Genomic DNA, 17438 nt, shown 5'->3' on the forward strand with positions numbered 1-17438 from the left:
TGTGTGTCCCACTGGGTTTAGTTAGAGCTGTCTGCAGGAGCTGGAGGGGGAGGTTATTTACTGAAACATGAACAATGGGAGAAAATAACACTCTTCCCCTACAGCCATCAAGGGCTAACACACTTTCAGAGCTGAATTTTATATCCAGTATGTTATTTTTTTTACAGAAGTGATGTGCTGACCCAGGAAATATTCTTGACATGGCGCATACAGATGCAGATTCATCATAATAACAATTACAGTTAAAATGCATTTTAGAAGAATTGCAATTTATTTATTCATGTTCCACAGTACTTATTAAGTTATTAGCATATGCAAAGAACGAGATCACCTGTGGTTCTCAGGAGTACTCCAGGGATACCTCACAATGATTAGAGATAATTTTTATCACTGGGGCTAGGAAGCTGTTGCTGACATCTAGAGATTAAAGATGCAACCATGCAAAAGCTCAGAGGACGGCCTTCCACAGTGCAGAATCATGCATGTCAAAATGTCAACAGTGTCAGGATTAAAATAAATGACAACAACCCGTAGTGATACTTTGTCTATGGCTCTAACAAATAAAGCTTGCCTGAAGATCAGAAGGTGGATCTAGTCACTAGTTAACCATAGAGGTCTGGAGGTCTGTACAGACAGACAGGAAGTGATATGGCTGGGCCCAAAGAGGAATATAAGGCAGGAAGAGGCAGGAGCTCAGCCCTTTTTCAGCTGAGGAGTTAGCAAGGCCAGACTTGGCTGTGACTTGCTCCTTTGTCTCTGTGGTCTTTCAGCATTTACCCTGATGTCTGGCTCCAGGTTTTTATTATAAGACCAATTAGAACTGGTGCAGCAGAAACCTAATTAGAGGAATAAAAATCGACTACATGGATTCTTTGTGGACAGGAGATGCACAGGAGAAACACCTGCAGAGCCTGGAGAGGCTGGCTCCACAGGTGGGGTCTGTCACCACGGGCATGCGGTGGTTTCCTCCAGGCTGTCCTACCATGTTCACTGTGGTTGTGATTTCTCCTGAAATTCAGAACTGTACTTTAGAGAGTGCAGTTTAGTTTTATCAAAAATTTTTATGCCCCAGTCTTATTCATCATTGAACTGCTTAGGCCTCTCTCCAAACAGATAGTAATACATTTTGTGACCCTCACAAGATGGAAACTATGTCATTTTCCTAGAAATCTACTTAAACTCACTAGACATTTAAAAACAAGTATGTATATTTGAATTAAATCGAGAGTTTTTAATGGTAAATAAAGAAAAAAGTCATTCCACGTAAATATTACACCGTCTTCAACTGTGCAGGATTCACTGAGCAAGCTTGCGGAGCGAGAACCAGAGCTCCACTGTGGAACACACAAAATGTAGCTCTCGGTAATGATGAAAAGTGAGTTGCTCTCTCTAGAAATATCAACAGAGCTTTAAAGAACATGAGATGAAAGACATGACTGCTAATTATGGAAGAATTCCATGAAAGGCTACGATGATCCCTCAAAGATTTTATTATCTTCTATTTTACAACTTAATAGAACAACATAAACAACTGCAAATATTTCCAGACAATAAAATAATAAAGAGGTTACAGTAACAGCCTTTACATGTCAAAATTATTAACCACAATTATGTGTCATGGCCCAAACTTCATTACCAACTTGAATAGATGTAAAATATAAAATCACACACAAAACAAACATCTGGATGTGTCAAGGGTATTTCCAGAAAGGTTTAACTGTGAAGGGAAGACTCACCTCAGCATGGCTGACATCATCCTACATATAGAATATGATCTCAGACTGAATAGGAGGGGAAGAAGAGGGAGCCCCTGGGTACTAGCATTTCTTCTCCCTGATTCCTGACTGTGGACACCATGGGAGCAGTCACCTCAGTCTCTCTGCTTCCTGACTGTGGACACAGTGTGAGCAACTACCACTTTCTCCTACCACCATGCTTGCCCACAACTCTCCCCTCAACCTGTGAGGCAGAATAAATCTTTCCTTATTTAACCTACTTTAGTATTCTTACCCAAAGCATAAAACACACACACTATCTGAAAATATAAATACAGAAATCTAAACCAAATAAGCAATTTTTATACTTCAAATTCAATTTTTCTTGTTTAAGTTTCATCTGATAAACTCCATAAAAGAACCAGAGTTACTTAATCAATTAAGACAGTGATTTCTCATATAAGATCTATAGTTATTTATCACATAATTCCTATTAGCTAAGCATTTCCTCAAAACAATTAAAATTCAAAAACATAGTCACTTGGTTTTTCCAGATAAAGGTTTAGCACAAACAGACTCAACATCACTACCTGATAGGAAAGGAAGAGAGTTATGACAATGAGCTTGTTAAATTTTATTTAGAGATAACAGTATGCTTGAAAATATCAGTAAATTTATTTCCTTTAATTTTTATTTCATTGATATTTTATACTGCACCATAGCATGTCATGAAATTTTTCATATTTAGAAACCAATTATGATGAAAAATACAGAGAAGGGTAACATTAAAATCAGGCAGAATCTCTCCACTTGGTCGAAGTACAGAGATCTCCTCCTAGTTGTAAGTATCTTTCTTAATCTGGACAGAGTTGTGAAATAGTGGAGAAAGAGAAGGAGGAAATGCACGCTTTAGGTTTAAGGCCCACTCCAAGATGGAGCTCATGCCTGGTGCTGTAACCATGGCCCAGAACCTGTGGCTAGCCAGACAGGTCCTAGGCCCTAGGAGAGAACCTCAGAACCTGTGGCCAGACAGGTCCTAGGCCCTAGGGGAGAACCTCAGAGCCTGTGGCCAGACAGGTCCTAGGCCCTAGGGGAGAACCTCTGCCTATTATTCTGCTAAACAGACAAAGTAAACTGACATCAAATGATTTGATGCTAACCATAGATTCATTTATCTCGGCCCTCATTGGAGAAGCCTCTTTCTGTAGTAGATGCTGCTCAATAGAGGCCCCAAACAGGTCAACAGGCAGAGAACAAACACCGGAGTGCTCAGTCCTAGCAGGACATCTCCAGCACACTCCCTCCCTCCAGGTCACTGGTGACTGTGGTCATGTCCACCATTTGGGGAATCGCTGAGTAGCTCGATTAGGAGGAACACAAGTTCTCCACAATTCCTTCCTTCCAGATGTGTCTAACTTTGATGGTAAATTTTCCATCCAAGAAATACATTTCTCAAGCGGCTTTAGGTAACAAGGTTTAATGTAAGGAACACAAACCTTTATTTCGGAATGAAATGTAAAGAGGTAGATTAAAACAGAAAACAAAAGGAAAGATCTATAGAAACACGGAAATTACCATGGGAATAAAAATCAACGTCTTACTGATGGTTTTGTGACTCACTCCTTTAAACAGCCACTAAAAGGAAATTCTGGCACAAATTCTGATACCTCTCTGACAGTAAAGTTTCAAATACTGTCCTGATGAAATGAACTGTCCCCAGTAGTCTAAATGCTACCCGTGTAAAGGATGCAGGGTAAGCTTAAAAACGAAGCATGACAATTCTTAATGAACAAAAGAATGAAAATGGATAAAATGAATTGCAGATATTTTGTAGTCAAATGACAGCACCAAAATAAAATGGCCTTGTGCGTGGCTTTAAAATGAATAGCACCGGTAGAATGGATGGTGCTATATTAACCTAAGCAATTTCACATCACCAGGATAGACTGAAGGGGAATTCATGATAGGAGACACCTCCCCCCCGGCAAAGTGTAGCTTTGCAACCTAATGTGAAAGCAGAACCTGGTTTCTCGTTAATCACACAAAATTGGAGCATAATTTTCCTAAATCTGAGCTATACTAACTGAGAGTATTCTCAACCCTTTATCACACAGATATGGACTAAAACAGCCAGGACCAAAGGGAGCTCATTCCATAAGCAACTTGCAGTGCTTCTAAGAGGTCCTCTGTCCTTATTAAGACAGAGGTTTTTTTTTTTAACTGAAATTTATGAAAAAGGATGCTAAAATCTGCAGTTAGAAAGTCTCGCTTTCCTGCCTTTGTGTTGTTTTGTTCTCGTGTGTTCTGAGGTTGTCTGCTGAAGCAGACCATGTTCTGCCCCGAGCCACAGAAGCACAGCCTCATTTTCCAGTGCTTACTCCAGTTTGTGCTGTTCATTTTATAAAGGCACTGTCAACCCTCAAGCCTGAGTCTCAGGGGACGTGCATCAACATCAGGGCGTGCAGGGGATGAGGTGAGAGCGCACCACACACTTCCACAACTACTGTGTCATTTTATGGCACCATGAGCAAGAGTGCAGTTTGCTCACAGCCTCGTCCATCCCTGGCATCATTGGCCTTTGTAAGTCAGCCATTTCAGTAGAAACCAAACAGTACTTCTTTTTGCTTTTAGCTTAACTTTCCCAAAGCCTAAAAGCATTAAATATATTTTTTATAAATGCTTTTGTAAAATGACCATTTATATTTAAGTTGGATGGGTGCATTTTATTAGGTGAGAATTTTATTATCCCTGCTAGTTGAAAATATTTAAAGCATGGGAATTGAATTTTAGCACATATTTTCACGGTTTCCCCTCCCCAGTGCACACTTTCATTCTAGTAAATGCAACTATAGTATGAGAATTTTTTGTTTCAGCAAGCTTATTCTACATTTCAACAAACTAGTATTTTGGAACAAACCCTAGTCAGTCAAAAGCATACTCACACAGAACATCAGATACACGCTCACACAGAGCGTCAGAAATGTGTTCACACAAAACGTCAGATGCATGCTCACATAGAACGTCAGATATGTGCTCACACAGAACGTCATATTCTTTCCTTCTAATGTCTTTGTCTTCCTTTGTCAGTGTAAAGCTGGACTCCAAAAAGAAGTCATTGAAATCAAGTCCCTTTAAAATATTACACAAGATTCTTGCCTTAAAAAATGGTAGCATAAGAATTCATGGATTCTAGTAAGCTAAATACTAATAAAAACAAAGAGGTTAAGAATTATTTAAAGTAACAGAGGACAAAACTGTATGCAGACCATGTGATTTTTTCAGATACTCCAAGCCTGTGCTGTAGAAGCTACATTACATGTAAGGACAGTGGTTTACTTCCTCTGCTGTGTCCCCCAACACAGGACAGAGGCCCTAATACTATTGAGCAGGCTGATAACACTCTCACCCAATGTTGTTAGGTACGGAGTACAATGCCAGAAGCGACAAGTTGAGAATAGAAGCTAGTTCCTTGGTCCAGAGTGGATCAGAGATTTTGCCCACAGGTGTCCATGAGAACACATGGTTGAAAAGTCTTCCCTAATGTTCCTTACATTATTTGGAAGAGAGGGAGGAATTCAAATCTAAGAAAGCTTTTGAAAACAGTGGAAATTCTGGTAGTTACAAATTCTGATGAGAACAGGGGGTAACTGTAGCTACTGACCTCACTTACTGTCTACTGATTCCTCTAAAGATTTCAGCAATGCCCTGGAGCAACAATTGCTTCACAGTTTGATCAGATAAGAGCAGGTTTGCTATTTGAAGAAGACAGGATCAACTCTACTGGGGTTCTCAAAGACTTCTTGGTGTAGTGCTGCAGCAGATTGGCTTAGTAGAAAAATCAAAGATAAAGTTAGGGCTGGAGAGAAGTTCAGTTGGTAAAGTGCTTGCCTTACAAGCAAATGACCCGAGTCTGGTTCCCAGATCCTGTGTACAAGTAGCCGAGGTAGCACACGTGTGCAATCCCAGCACTGGGGAGGGAGAGCCAGTGAGATCCCCAGGACTTGCTGACCTTAGCCTAGCTGGTGCCTCCCAGACTCAAGAGAGACCATGTCTCAACACAAAAGGTAGACAGAGCCTAAGAGATAACACCTGATGTCTCTGGGCTCCACAAATCCACACATGGACTCACCAACATACATATGTGACCACTCCCCAACCCTACGAGGCAGAAACAAGTCCCTGGTGAAAAGCACTATCACTGTGTTCACTGTGGCTATACCAAATCTATGCCCTCTAAGGAGTAGCATGGGAAGCTTCATGGTATAGGGGAAATTCATTTTATTAAAATAGTGCAGTTGCATTTACTAAATAAACAAGTCCAAATAGTAAGTCCTCCAAGGGAATTAGCATTTAGAATTCCTACAATAGGATTACCCAGAATGTCCAGTTTTCAATAAGAAATTATGAGACAAAGGAAGAAATAAGAGAATGCGATTTTCTAGACATGGAGAAAAGAGGCGGCAGGAACTGCATGTAGAAGGCCACGGACGGTGTGCCTCCCAGACAGAGCATGTAGAAGGCCACGGACGGTGTGCCTCCCAGACAGAGCATGTAGAAGGCCACGGACGGTGTGCCTCCCAGACAGAGCATGTAGAAGGCCTCTGACGGTGTGCCTCCCAGACAGAGCATGTAGAAGGCCACGGACGGTGTGCCTCCCAGACAGAGCATGTAGAAGGCCTCTGACGGTGTGCCTCCCAGACAGAGCATGTAGAAGGCCACGGACGGTGTGCCTTCCAGACAGAGCATGTAGAAGGCCACGGACGGTGTGCCTCCCAGACAGAGCATGTAGAAGGCCACGGACGGTGTGCCTCCCAGACAGAGCATGTAGAAGGCCACGGACGGTGTGCCTCCCAGACAGAGCATGTAGAAGGCCACTGACGGTGTGCCTCACAGACAGAGGCATGGAAGTCAGAATGAAAAAGGTGTTCAAATTCTAAGGAAACCATTCCTAAACTAAGAAAGGTTTGATGCTATTGCCAATAAAGAATACAGAATTAATTTAAGTTTTTTATTATAATTACATCATTTTCTCCTTCTCTTTCCTCCCCCTTTCATCTAATGTTCCCTTGTATGTTTCCTTTCTTTCAAGTTCATTGCCTCTTTTCTGTAATCATTGTTTCATGAGTGTGTATGTGAATTCCTACACACACACATGCACAAACATCTGCTCAATACATATTACAGAGTCTCCTCAGCCATCACTTTACTAGGGCAGCACAAACCCTGGCTACATTCTGAGTATTTGTTCTTAGACCTATGGTGAAGTCTTCACTCTCGTCAAGGAAATTTCTTTTGCAACAAATAGAGACCATCAAAGAAAACCTCAACCATCCAGCGCAGACTTGTTGAGCCCAGTCCCACCTGGCATATATACAGTAAAATTCTTGCACCTAACACTCAGCAATCATTGCAAAAGACAGGGCAGAAAGACTGTAAGAAACAGAGGAACCAGGAGCTCACTGTAAGATTGTGTCTCCTACAAATGCCAGAAACCACACCCCATGGAGTCTCACCAACACATTGCCAACACCTGAACAATGACATGCTGATGTAGAAGAGGAAACACTCGGGAAACTTCATCCCTAGATGAAGAACTACAGGCAGCAGAGAAACACTGAGAACAGGAGAAGCGTCTTCCTCGCGTAGAGCGCTGAGGGTAGTTGGTTATCTAGAACCAAATGGGCAGTCAATAAAGAGAATTTTTAAGAAAAGACCACACGAAAATTTCATAGTTGAAAAGTACAGTAGAAACACACACACACACACACACACACACACACACACACTGTAAGGAAACAACACGAGATCTGAAGAGAGATTAGTGGAGGTGAGGAAAGATGAAAAGCAGGCTCTGGCTGGAATTAAGTCCACTGTCTGTCCCTTCCTTATGTGGATAAGCTAGCAATATACATTTATAACCATGCTTTTAAGAAGTGATTTTCCTGAAACAGGCTATAAAATAAAAGTCCATAATGTTATATTCACCCTCATATTTCTCTAGGTCTGAATTTTTACCTGGAACCATATTCTTGCAGCATAAAATAATGTTTTTGACATTTAAAAAAGTTTTATCACGTCTATCTATCTATCTATCTATCTATCTATCTATCTATCTATCTATATTCTACCTACCTACCTATCATTTATCTATCATCCACCTGTGTGGTTTATGTGTGTGTGTGTGTAATGTGAAAATGTGTGTGTGCACTGTGGTGTGTTTGGAGGTCAGAGAACAGTTTGAGGGGGGTGAGTTCTCTCCTTTTACCAAGTGGTGGGTCTGGAACTTGAACTCAGGCCATCAAGCTTGGCAGCAGGCACTTTTATCCATGAAGCCATCTCACTAGCCTGTTTTTATGTTTCTTTACATTTATTTTATTACCAGTCTTTAAGAATGCTTGACTTAATGTTTTATTGCTGTGAAGAGACATCATGACCATGGCAACTCTTATTAAAGAAAACATTTAACTGGGTGTATAGTTCAGAGGTTTAGTACATTATCAGCATGGTTGAAAACATGGACATGAGGCAGACATGATGCTGGAGAAGTAACTATACATCTGGACTCGTAGGCAACAGGAAGAGAGTGACACTGGGCAAGGCTTGAGCATCTAAACCTCAAAGTCCACCCCCAATGACATACTTTCTCCAACATGTCAACACCTACCCCAACAGGGCCACACCTCCTAATAATGCTACTCCTTATGGGCCTGTGCCGGCCACTTTTATTCAAACCACCATGATGCCTATTTCTGTTTTACCTTAATTCATCAATATTTCCACTGTTCTAAGATGACATCATTTTACTTCAAGTCCTTCACGCAAGTCATTCCGTGGTCATTCCGTGGCATTTTAGGAAATGTCAGTGGCCACCTTAATCTTCGACGCCTCTGTGAAATGCATCCTTTTCTGCTCTGCTCATGATTCTCCTCATTACCAGATTTTGGCATTTTGGCTTTGATGACTGTTAGTATAAATTTCTTAGTTTACTCAATCTCAGTAAGGACAACTGTGACGCTCCTGTATTCGGGTCCACTCGTCTTTTCTCCCACATATCTAGTCCAAAGTTAACCTCAATTGTTGTGGTTAATTTTTTAAAGGAATTGTTGTTTCAATTCTAGAGGTTCTTCTTAGTTCTTTATAGTTTCTACTTATTTTAATATTGTTAATTTTCTTTAAATTTTTATGTTATAACAGTATTGTAGTTCTAACTTGCTAATCCCAGTGCCTCTTTCTGCTGATCACATTCCCTTCTGACTGCTTCACATTTTCCTGTGTTTATATATATATATATATATATATATATATATATATATATATATATACACACATATAACTTAAAACTGGAACTGGACATTGCCAATGTAAAATTACTGAATTTGTGAGTTTTGTTGTCTTATATGAATGAACACTGAATTTTATTCTGAAAAGCAGCTAATTAACTTATAGATTAATTAAAGCCTTTCAGGAAGCTCTTATTTTAAGATTTTAAGATTAGATTAACCTTCCCTCTAATGAACAACTTTTCTGGGGTCCCTAGCAAATGCTTCAGGTACAGCCAGTCAGAACTTGGGCACCTCACCAGGCAGCAAACCCGCCCTGTGCAGACCGTGGCCTTACAGCAGTTCCTCCTCTGCGCGTTTGCTGCTTTTCTCAGCACTCTGCTCAGATACGTGACAGGAACAACTTCAGGGAGGAGAGATCCAAGTTGGCTCAGGTCTGAGAGGGCGTATTCATTTGGAAGGAAGATGTGGAGTGTGTCATGGCTTCTCTCACAGCACCACAAGAAGCAAGTGATCTGGAGGAGATGTGGGTTGAGCTGTGAACCAAAAGGGCCCTGGTTCCCTGGCCACCGCCTGACCTAGTGGCTTGAATGTGCAGCTAAGCCCTACTTATTAACAGTTCCACGGCTTCCCTCTGCAGTTCTGCCTGGTAGAGACCAGGGTCCACACAGGGGTGTTTATGGGGGCCTGTGCTGTAGGACTTGCTTCGGAGAAAGAAGAGTGTAACATGAGGGCTGGCTTGTTGGAGTTTCCGTCCCGCCCAGTACCCCACAACCGGCAAATCCCAAAGAGGAAATCACACACAGGACTCCATAAGATTATAAACTGATTGGCCCATTAGGTCAGGCTACTTATTAGCTCTTATAACTTATGTTACCCCATTATCCTTATCTATGTTAGCCACATGGCTTGGTACCTTTTTCAGTTGTCAGCTTACATGTTGCCTCTTCGGTAATCTGGGCAGGAGTGGCTGAGGAAGTTTCCTCCTCCCTAGCCTTCTCCTATTCTCATTGCCCTGCCTCCACTTCCTGTCTGGTTGACCCACCTATACTGCCTGCCTGGCCAATCAGCGTTTTATTAAAATATGATTGACAGAATACAGATAATTCTCCCACAGCAGAAGAGAAGTGATTATAATGCTTGGCATTTCCCACTGTTTGAGAAATGCTTTTTTTTGCCCAGTTTGGAGCAGTATTCTGTTTGTAAATGGAAGACTGTGCCCGGACACAAGCACAGTCATGACCAGAAGAAGAAATCTACACTTCCCTTGGGTAAGAAACACATGTCCTGGTGACACACAGCTTTAATCTCAGCATTTGGAAGGTCCGCCTGGTCTACACAGTTCTAGGACAGCCAGGGCTACATAATAGAGAGACCACCTGTCTCAGAATAAATAAATAATAAAATAGCTCCCGAACTGCACCCACGGATCTTCTGCTGCATTGGGACAAGCGGCCCACGCTGCTATAATTCAGTGTACTTACAAAGGACAAAGCTCTGCAGCCACTTTTCTGTATCCTGTCAGCAGGTTAAAATGACAGGCCTCCTTTGTCCCTTCTTGTTAAAGGTCTTCTCTTTTATTCTCTGCTAATATGTCTATTTATACTCTCCATATCACTAGCAATAGAAATTAGTTTTTGGTTTAAATCCTTTCCCCACACTGATGATCTCTAATGTAAGTTCATTCTGCTCCCCACCGAGCACTGAGAACCTGCCATCATGACCAATTCAGGAAACAGACGAATAACTAGATTTAAGTTCTGTAAGGGCAACCATGCATAAGCACATGTGTGCAGTGGCAGGTCAGCCTTTCCTATGGTATAAAAGGGGTCTGCCCAAAGTGTGACGTGTTTTGATAATGTAGTAATATATTGAATTCTAGATGCCAAAAGGTGATAAAACAATTATGAAAAGGGACACCACCTAAGAGGCATTTCCTATTTTATTATTAATTTTTTTCATTTATTTTATATCCATATCACAGCTTCCCCTCCCTCCTTTCCTCCTGCTCCCTCTCTCCCAAACTCCCTTCCTTTTATCCTTCACCATCCATTCCTCCTCTGTCTCCATTCAAAAAGAGGCAGGCTTCCCATAGACAGGCTTCCCATAGGCAGGCTCCCATGGGCATGGCACATGAAGTTGGGGCAAGATCAAGCTCCTCCCCCTGCATCAAGACATTTTCTAATATGCACTCATGTACCACATGTACTCATGTGCATCATGTGACATTCCTAGCATGTAACCAGTGCTTTAAGTGTACTATTGACAACTGATATCTTTGGAATGTACTTTGGAAACTCCAACCACTAAATCCAAATGCAGAACAGTTGTCTCATCTAAGATGTTTGCAGTTCTTGGGGGAACACCATCACACACTGGGACTTCATAACTAAAACCTATGACAAAGGAAAACAATGTATCAGTTGGAATGCATTGGTGCACATAAAGTCTATTAATCTATCAATTAGCATCACAGTCTCTGAGGCACTATGAGCCGGCACTCCTGTGCAGGCAACAGTGGTTCTGGCAAGCACTGACTTATACAATAGGCAAGAAGAACAAGTGAGACTTATATATATTATTTATGTATTTCTAGGACAAGCAGCATAAAGGAGGACACTTAGGTTGTTTTCCCATCTTGCTCTTTAAACAAAACCTTAAATGAAATGACTTTGGGTAATTGCTGTCTATTCTCTTGCAGGCACACAGAATAGCAGCCTTTTAGGGGCGAGCTGGGAACGGTTTTCAGCCCCAGGAGCATGAAAGGAATCACGCTGTCAGTCTGCCGCTCCCCTGCAATTGTGAGCTGCCAGCGGGAAGAGGGAACAAAGCTGGGCTATCAGAGGAGGGCAGGAGCCAGCTTCCATGCCTGCCCGGCTTTCTCTGATCCAGAGGAAAGACAGCCCTGGCTTGTCGCCCCTCCTAGCCACATAATATTAGTGTGTTAATTCTGAACAAATTGAAAATCCTCATTCTCTCTGTGTTCTCTTCATCAGCCTGTAGTCTCCCCCTCAAGACAGACCTTGCATTACTCTCTAGATGTAAGTATAAGAAAAAACAGAATAAACAGTAATGCCTGACACATGGCCTACGAAGACCATTTCAGTGATCTACAGTGAACATTTGAGAGGCTTTGTAACTATTTACTGATTTTTTTTTCGTGCTTCCAAACACCACCTGTAATTGCCAGTCTTTGATCGCCTGAAAGGGATATAATTTCAAAGAGAAAAACGGCTATAATTGGAAGGCCATGAGAGAAAGCAGTGACGATTACAAATGAACAAGCCAGGGTGGACGGAGATGGAGAACAGAACATCTTCTGCAGCAGCACCACCGAGGGAACAGTTAGCACAGAGGAGCGTGAGGAGAGAAAGGCTCTTTTAACAGAAGGATGCCCCACTCTGAGTTTTGGCTCTATTGTGGCTGAAGCCCACTAAGCAAATGGCTCCTGAGTCTGTGTTTCCTTCCGTAGTTAAGATGTGGCTGTTCATTCAGCCAAGGAGGGGGAAATTACAGTAACTTCTCAAGTCTTCCTTTGTGCTCAGCAGCAGCAGAGGATTAATGAGACGGATTTAAGTCACTATGACGCTGCTGTTTGCTGTTCTGGTTTGGATGATGAGCATATTCAGGAACCTAACCTGACTTTCACCTCCTCAGTCACCCACCACCCTGCCCTTTATACAGACCTCAACAGGAGACACGAGGGGTTAAGGGAGTTCAAAATCAAAAGCAGTGCCCATATCTTACTAAACAGGCCAGACAAAAGTAAGATACCGTATAATGAGGCATGATGGAACAAACACAGCCATCTGTCTTCCCTTTATATGTGCACCATCACAGACTATCAAATATAGTGTGGCAGTGGAAACCTCCACAGGTGTCCTGTAAACAAGACAAACAGGAGCCACGGCCTACCCTGATGCCCCTCTCTTTGTGTGAGGTAGTTTTGTCTAAACAAAATCAGGAAGTAACAAAGGCTTTCACTAGCTGGGGAATCTTTTGACTCAAAATAACGTACAGAGCAGTCAAATGGAAACAATGCCTAAAAAGAGCCTCATGCATCGTCCATGCTCAGATATTTACGGGGTAACAAAGTGGAGGAAAATACAGGAAAGAACAACCCAGTTGAAAATGATAATTCAAAAAAAGGAACAATGAAAATATAGACTGCCCTAAACAAAACATGGAGACTTCTCACCCCAACCATCTCAATTCTGGACTGACCCATAAGTCACCATGGGGAGAAGCCACTGTGGACACTTGTGTAAGCTGGCATGCCTTCCCCACCTGGCAGGCTGATGGATCCTCCAGACTGTCACTCACAGCTCACACCCAACCTCTCCAAAACACACCTTCTGCACTGGGACTCACATTAAAGCTGAGTGCTGTCAGCATGACCATTTGGGAAACATCAGCCTCTCTTTGTCCAGTCTTTGGATATATTCATGTAAGATAATTTATTGGGCTTTGTTATGATAAGAGGTATAATTAGCAGCCATTTTGTAGCACCGAGGATTGATGCCCTGGCCAGTTCTCTATAAAGTGCCTTTAAACAGCACCTGTGCTGCTCACATTCATAAATCAGGCGATTGTACTTCCAGCCACTTCTGTGTAGACGCAATTAGTATAATTTACAGATTCAAATTATAATAATTATATCCAGTTTACTGACTTCTCGCTTTCTTTATGCCCTCCCCAACTTTGTTAGTTTAGCTAGATCAGATTCTTGAAATTTGTATTAATGTCTTGTTGTTGTAATAAAATACCCAACACGAAGGAGCTTCAGGGAGGAGGGACTTGTTTGTGCTCACAAATTAAGGGCACATCCTGAAGGAGAAGTCCTGGTGCAGGAGCTGAGGTCGCTGGTCACACTGCATCTTCAGCAGGAAGAGAGAGTGAGGGATGCTGGTGTTCCCTGGACGCTTCCCTCGTCATTCATTCTGGGACCCCAGTTCCTGAATGGTGCCAGCCACACTGGGGGCAGAGCTTTCCTCCATTACTTGTCTGTGGAAAACACCCCCACAGACACCTACAGCAGTGTTTTCCAGGGGACCCCAAATTCAGTCAAGCTGACAATAAAGCATAATCACCAGGCTACCTTATCAAATGACATTATTATTTTCTCTCAGGCCACTAGGGAAATGTTCAATGTTTCCATTGGTAGCAAAGCATATAAGCAAAGTTCAGAGAACCTCTAAGTCCTTATTGACCCATCATGTCAGAATGGTACTCCATTTTGTCAGTTTGTTTCAATAAAATCATTTAAGCGAATGTTCTCAACCAACAATAACAAACTACTACAAAAAAAAAAACAACCAAACTATCACCAGGAGTCTTCAATTCAATTCAATTCAAATAACCCCAAATTTCAAGGGTTTATAATTAAAAAAAGACATTGTTATTAGAATAGAAGTTTGACAGGCCAAAAGGGAAGAATTGATCTTATTTAATACTTTCTGACTCTTGGCAAAATGTCATTGCTGGTTTCCTTGCCCATACAGATCCATATCAGCCAGAGAACCCAGATCTCTATCTCACTGCTAACATATTTATAAAGCTCAGCACACAGTACTGAAAGTATTTGATGAGTATGCAAAACTGCATTTAAGACTTACAGACTCACACAGAATAACAGCTCAGATATAAAAATGCAAAACTGAAGTAAAAACTCCAAAATTCTTCACTAATGTAAGGCAGAAAGATTTAGGATCATAATTGGCATTCTATTACTTGGATAATTAAATGTAAAAGAGTTTAGCTTTGTTTAGTATGCAATTTAAAGAATATAAAGTTATCTTATAATTGCAAAATGTAAAGTGGTTTTTAAATAAAATTTCTAATACTAAGGAACAATGATTTCAATTTTATAAATGTCATATAACAAAATACACAGCTTCAGAATCTGAACAGTTTCTTTAAAACATTATTTTATATTTTGAAGGTTCTATAATATAATTAAAGGTTACAGGTGAAAGACTGATTAATTTCCTCCTACTCATGAATATATATTTAAATGCTAATAAAGGAATAAAAACAAAGTTTAAGACACACACAAAAAAAAAACCATAAAATGGGAGAGCAATGGGCCAGAGATCCCAACTCTTACAATATGGAAGCACATCTGCACATCTGAACTGATGGAACGAAGCAGAGCAAGCTACAAACTGAAAGGTTTGCTGTGGTTTCTTAGTGCTCCCCAGAACGGGCTGCCAGGGAAGGAAGGTGGAGATGCAGACAGCAAGAGTCAGAAAACAGGGATCATCAGGCAGCATCCAATCATAAGACTGCACACCCTCACATTCAGCACACAGAGGATCAGCACCCTGGAGCCTGCCTGGAGTGCCTCTTAATCACAGGGAAGAGGCTGGGTCTCCAGTTCCCTTAGAAACAAGTAGAAGAAATCAAGACATCAGTAGAGGAACTAATTCAAGTGACGCATATACTATTCCAGGATAGGCAATGTGGGGAAGTAAACTTGGCCAGAGGAGGTCAAGGATCAGGAAATAAGCTCCAGCCAGGTAAAGAGCAGAGAAATATCAGATCTCCAGATTCGGGCAGGAGTACACAGGGTCTCAGGGTTAAGTGGACAGTCTCGCTAATATTAAAACGGCACCATTGAGACCAGAGAGGCTCAGCTAGTTCTTCTAGGAGCAGCATCACAAAGTATCAAGAGCACAGAGCTGAAATGGCAGTGGTCCCACTATGCTGGATCTACCTTTTGTCATTATATTACCAGCTCTGAGGGCTGCCCAGTTCAGCATTTTTCTTCATTGTTGTTCATGTGTCTTTGTTTTGATTTAGTTTTTGCTTCAAATAGATATTCACAAGAAACAATCAGATGCTAATACAGTAGCTAATACAGAAAATGTCATGCTGTTTCTTAGTCAAATAAAGGCTGTGGTCAGAGGAGTTGGTTCTCTTCATCCACCATGTGGGTTCCAGTTATCAAATTCAGGCCGTTAGAGTTGGAAGCACCTTCACTTTCTGAGCCATTCTGCTGGTCAAAGGCGGACTTTAAAAATTCCTTCTGGTTTTGTTTGAATTAATGATTACTTGAATAATGAAAAATTGAATTCTAATACTATCACCTTAGGGAGGGACAGACTCTCAGCAACCTGTCCTAGGGCAGATTGTGCACTCAAGAAAGCACACTCTAGAAATTCAAAATTGCAGAGTTCACAGCTGCCCACAGCAGTTTACTCAGAAAACCATTTGGGGTAAGGTTTTCTCTCCATAAATGTAGAAATTTATTTCTATAGTTTAACTCATTAGCTTTCAATAAAGGTTAAAGAAGACCACAGCTCATCCTTCCTTCCTTCCTTCCTTCCTTCCTTCCTTCCTTCCTTCCTTCCTTCCTTCCTTCCTTCCTTCCTTCTTTCCTTTTTTCCTTTCTTTTGTTTGTTTTTGTTTCTTGAGACAGGGTTTCTCTGTGTAACAACCCTAGCTTTCCTGGAACTAGCTCTGTAGACCAGGCTGACCTCTGAATTCAGAGACCCATCTACCTCTGCCTCCAAAATGCTTGGATTAAAGGCATGCACCACCATCACCTAGCCAAATATTTTTTAAATGCATATTATGATGAGATTCCCTTGTAACTTGTCTTTCTGTAGGTCAAAATTGTCTTCTTTTCGTTAGTATTTTGTTGTGTACTTTTTTTTATTCTTTGGTGGTCTTCCTAGACTTTTAATTCCCTGGTGTATCTCATATATCAATTCCCAATCTGGTACAACACTATACTGAGGACATCAGTGGTACGGAACACACTATATGCTGGTTTTGCATACTGCAGATGTGACATCAACACAAAACCATCTCAAGACCACAACACAAATTCCTGTCACTCAAATAAAGCTGAGCACTCACCTCAAGGACCAACCATAGCTTATCTCCATTTATTTTGTCCTTCTTAAAGTAAATCCCATAGAATCTGACCACATTCGGGTGGTCAGAAAGTGTTCGTAAGATGTTATACTCGGCCTCAATCTCTTCATCAATATCCTATGTTAAAATAGGCCATACAAAGGAAATAATGAGAAAACACGATGATGCTAATCAAATTATATTAAGATACTAAGTAGAAAATTTTAATTTCATTAAAGCAAGATCATAGTCATTGGTACTGTGCTTTGTAACATGTATTGAAATGTCTCATTACAATTTACCATTTTTATACTAATTCAGTGTATCTCAATCTATATTAATTTAACTGAATTTTAAAAGGGAGAAATACAAGGCATGCAACTGGAGAACTACTCTAGATGATTTCACTTGTACTTGTCTTCGTTAGGGTTTCTCTTGCTTCGACAAAACACCATGACCAAAAGGCAAGCTGGGGAAAAAAGGGTTTATTTGGCTTACACTTCAGCATTGTTGTTCATCACTGAAGGAAGTCAGGACAGGAACTCAAAACATGGCAGATTCCTGGAGGCAGGCGCTGATGCAG

The 17438-nt window shown here is 41.2% G+C and overlaps 1 protein-coding gene across 1 annotated transcript in view; it reads right to left on the reverse strand.

The window, feature by feature from the left end:
* Positions 1-17438, reverse strand: part of Myo3a (myosin IIIA) — a 170784-nt gene that overhangs the window by 149993 nt on the left and 3353 nt on the right. The window contains exon 2 of the mRNA XM_087896675.1: positions 16859-16993. Within this exon, the coding sequence (XP_087752801.1) occupies positions 16859-16993 (135 nt within the window). The remainder of the gene's footprint in view (positions 1-16858; positions 16994-17438) is intronic.

The sequence above is a fragment of the Myodes glareolus genome, chromosome 14, assembly GCF_982192425.1.
Source record: "Myodes glareolus chromosome 14, mMyoGla1.1, whole genome shotgun sequence".
Taxonomy (NCBI): Eukaryota; Metazoa; Chordata; class Mammalia; order Rodentia; family Cricetidae; genus Myodes; species Myodes glareolus.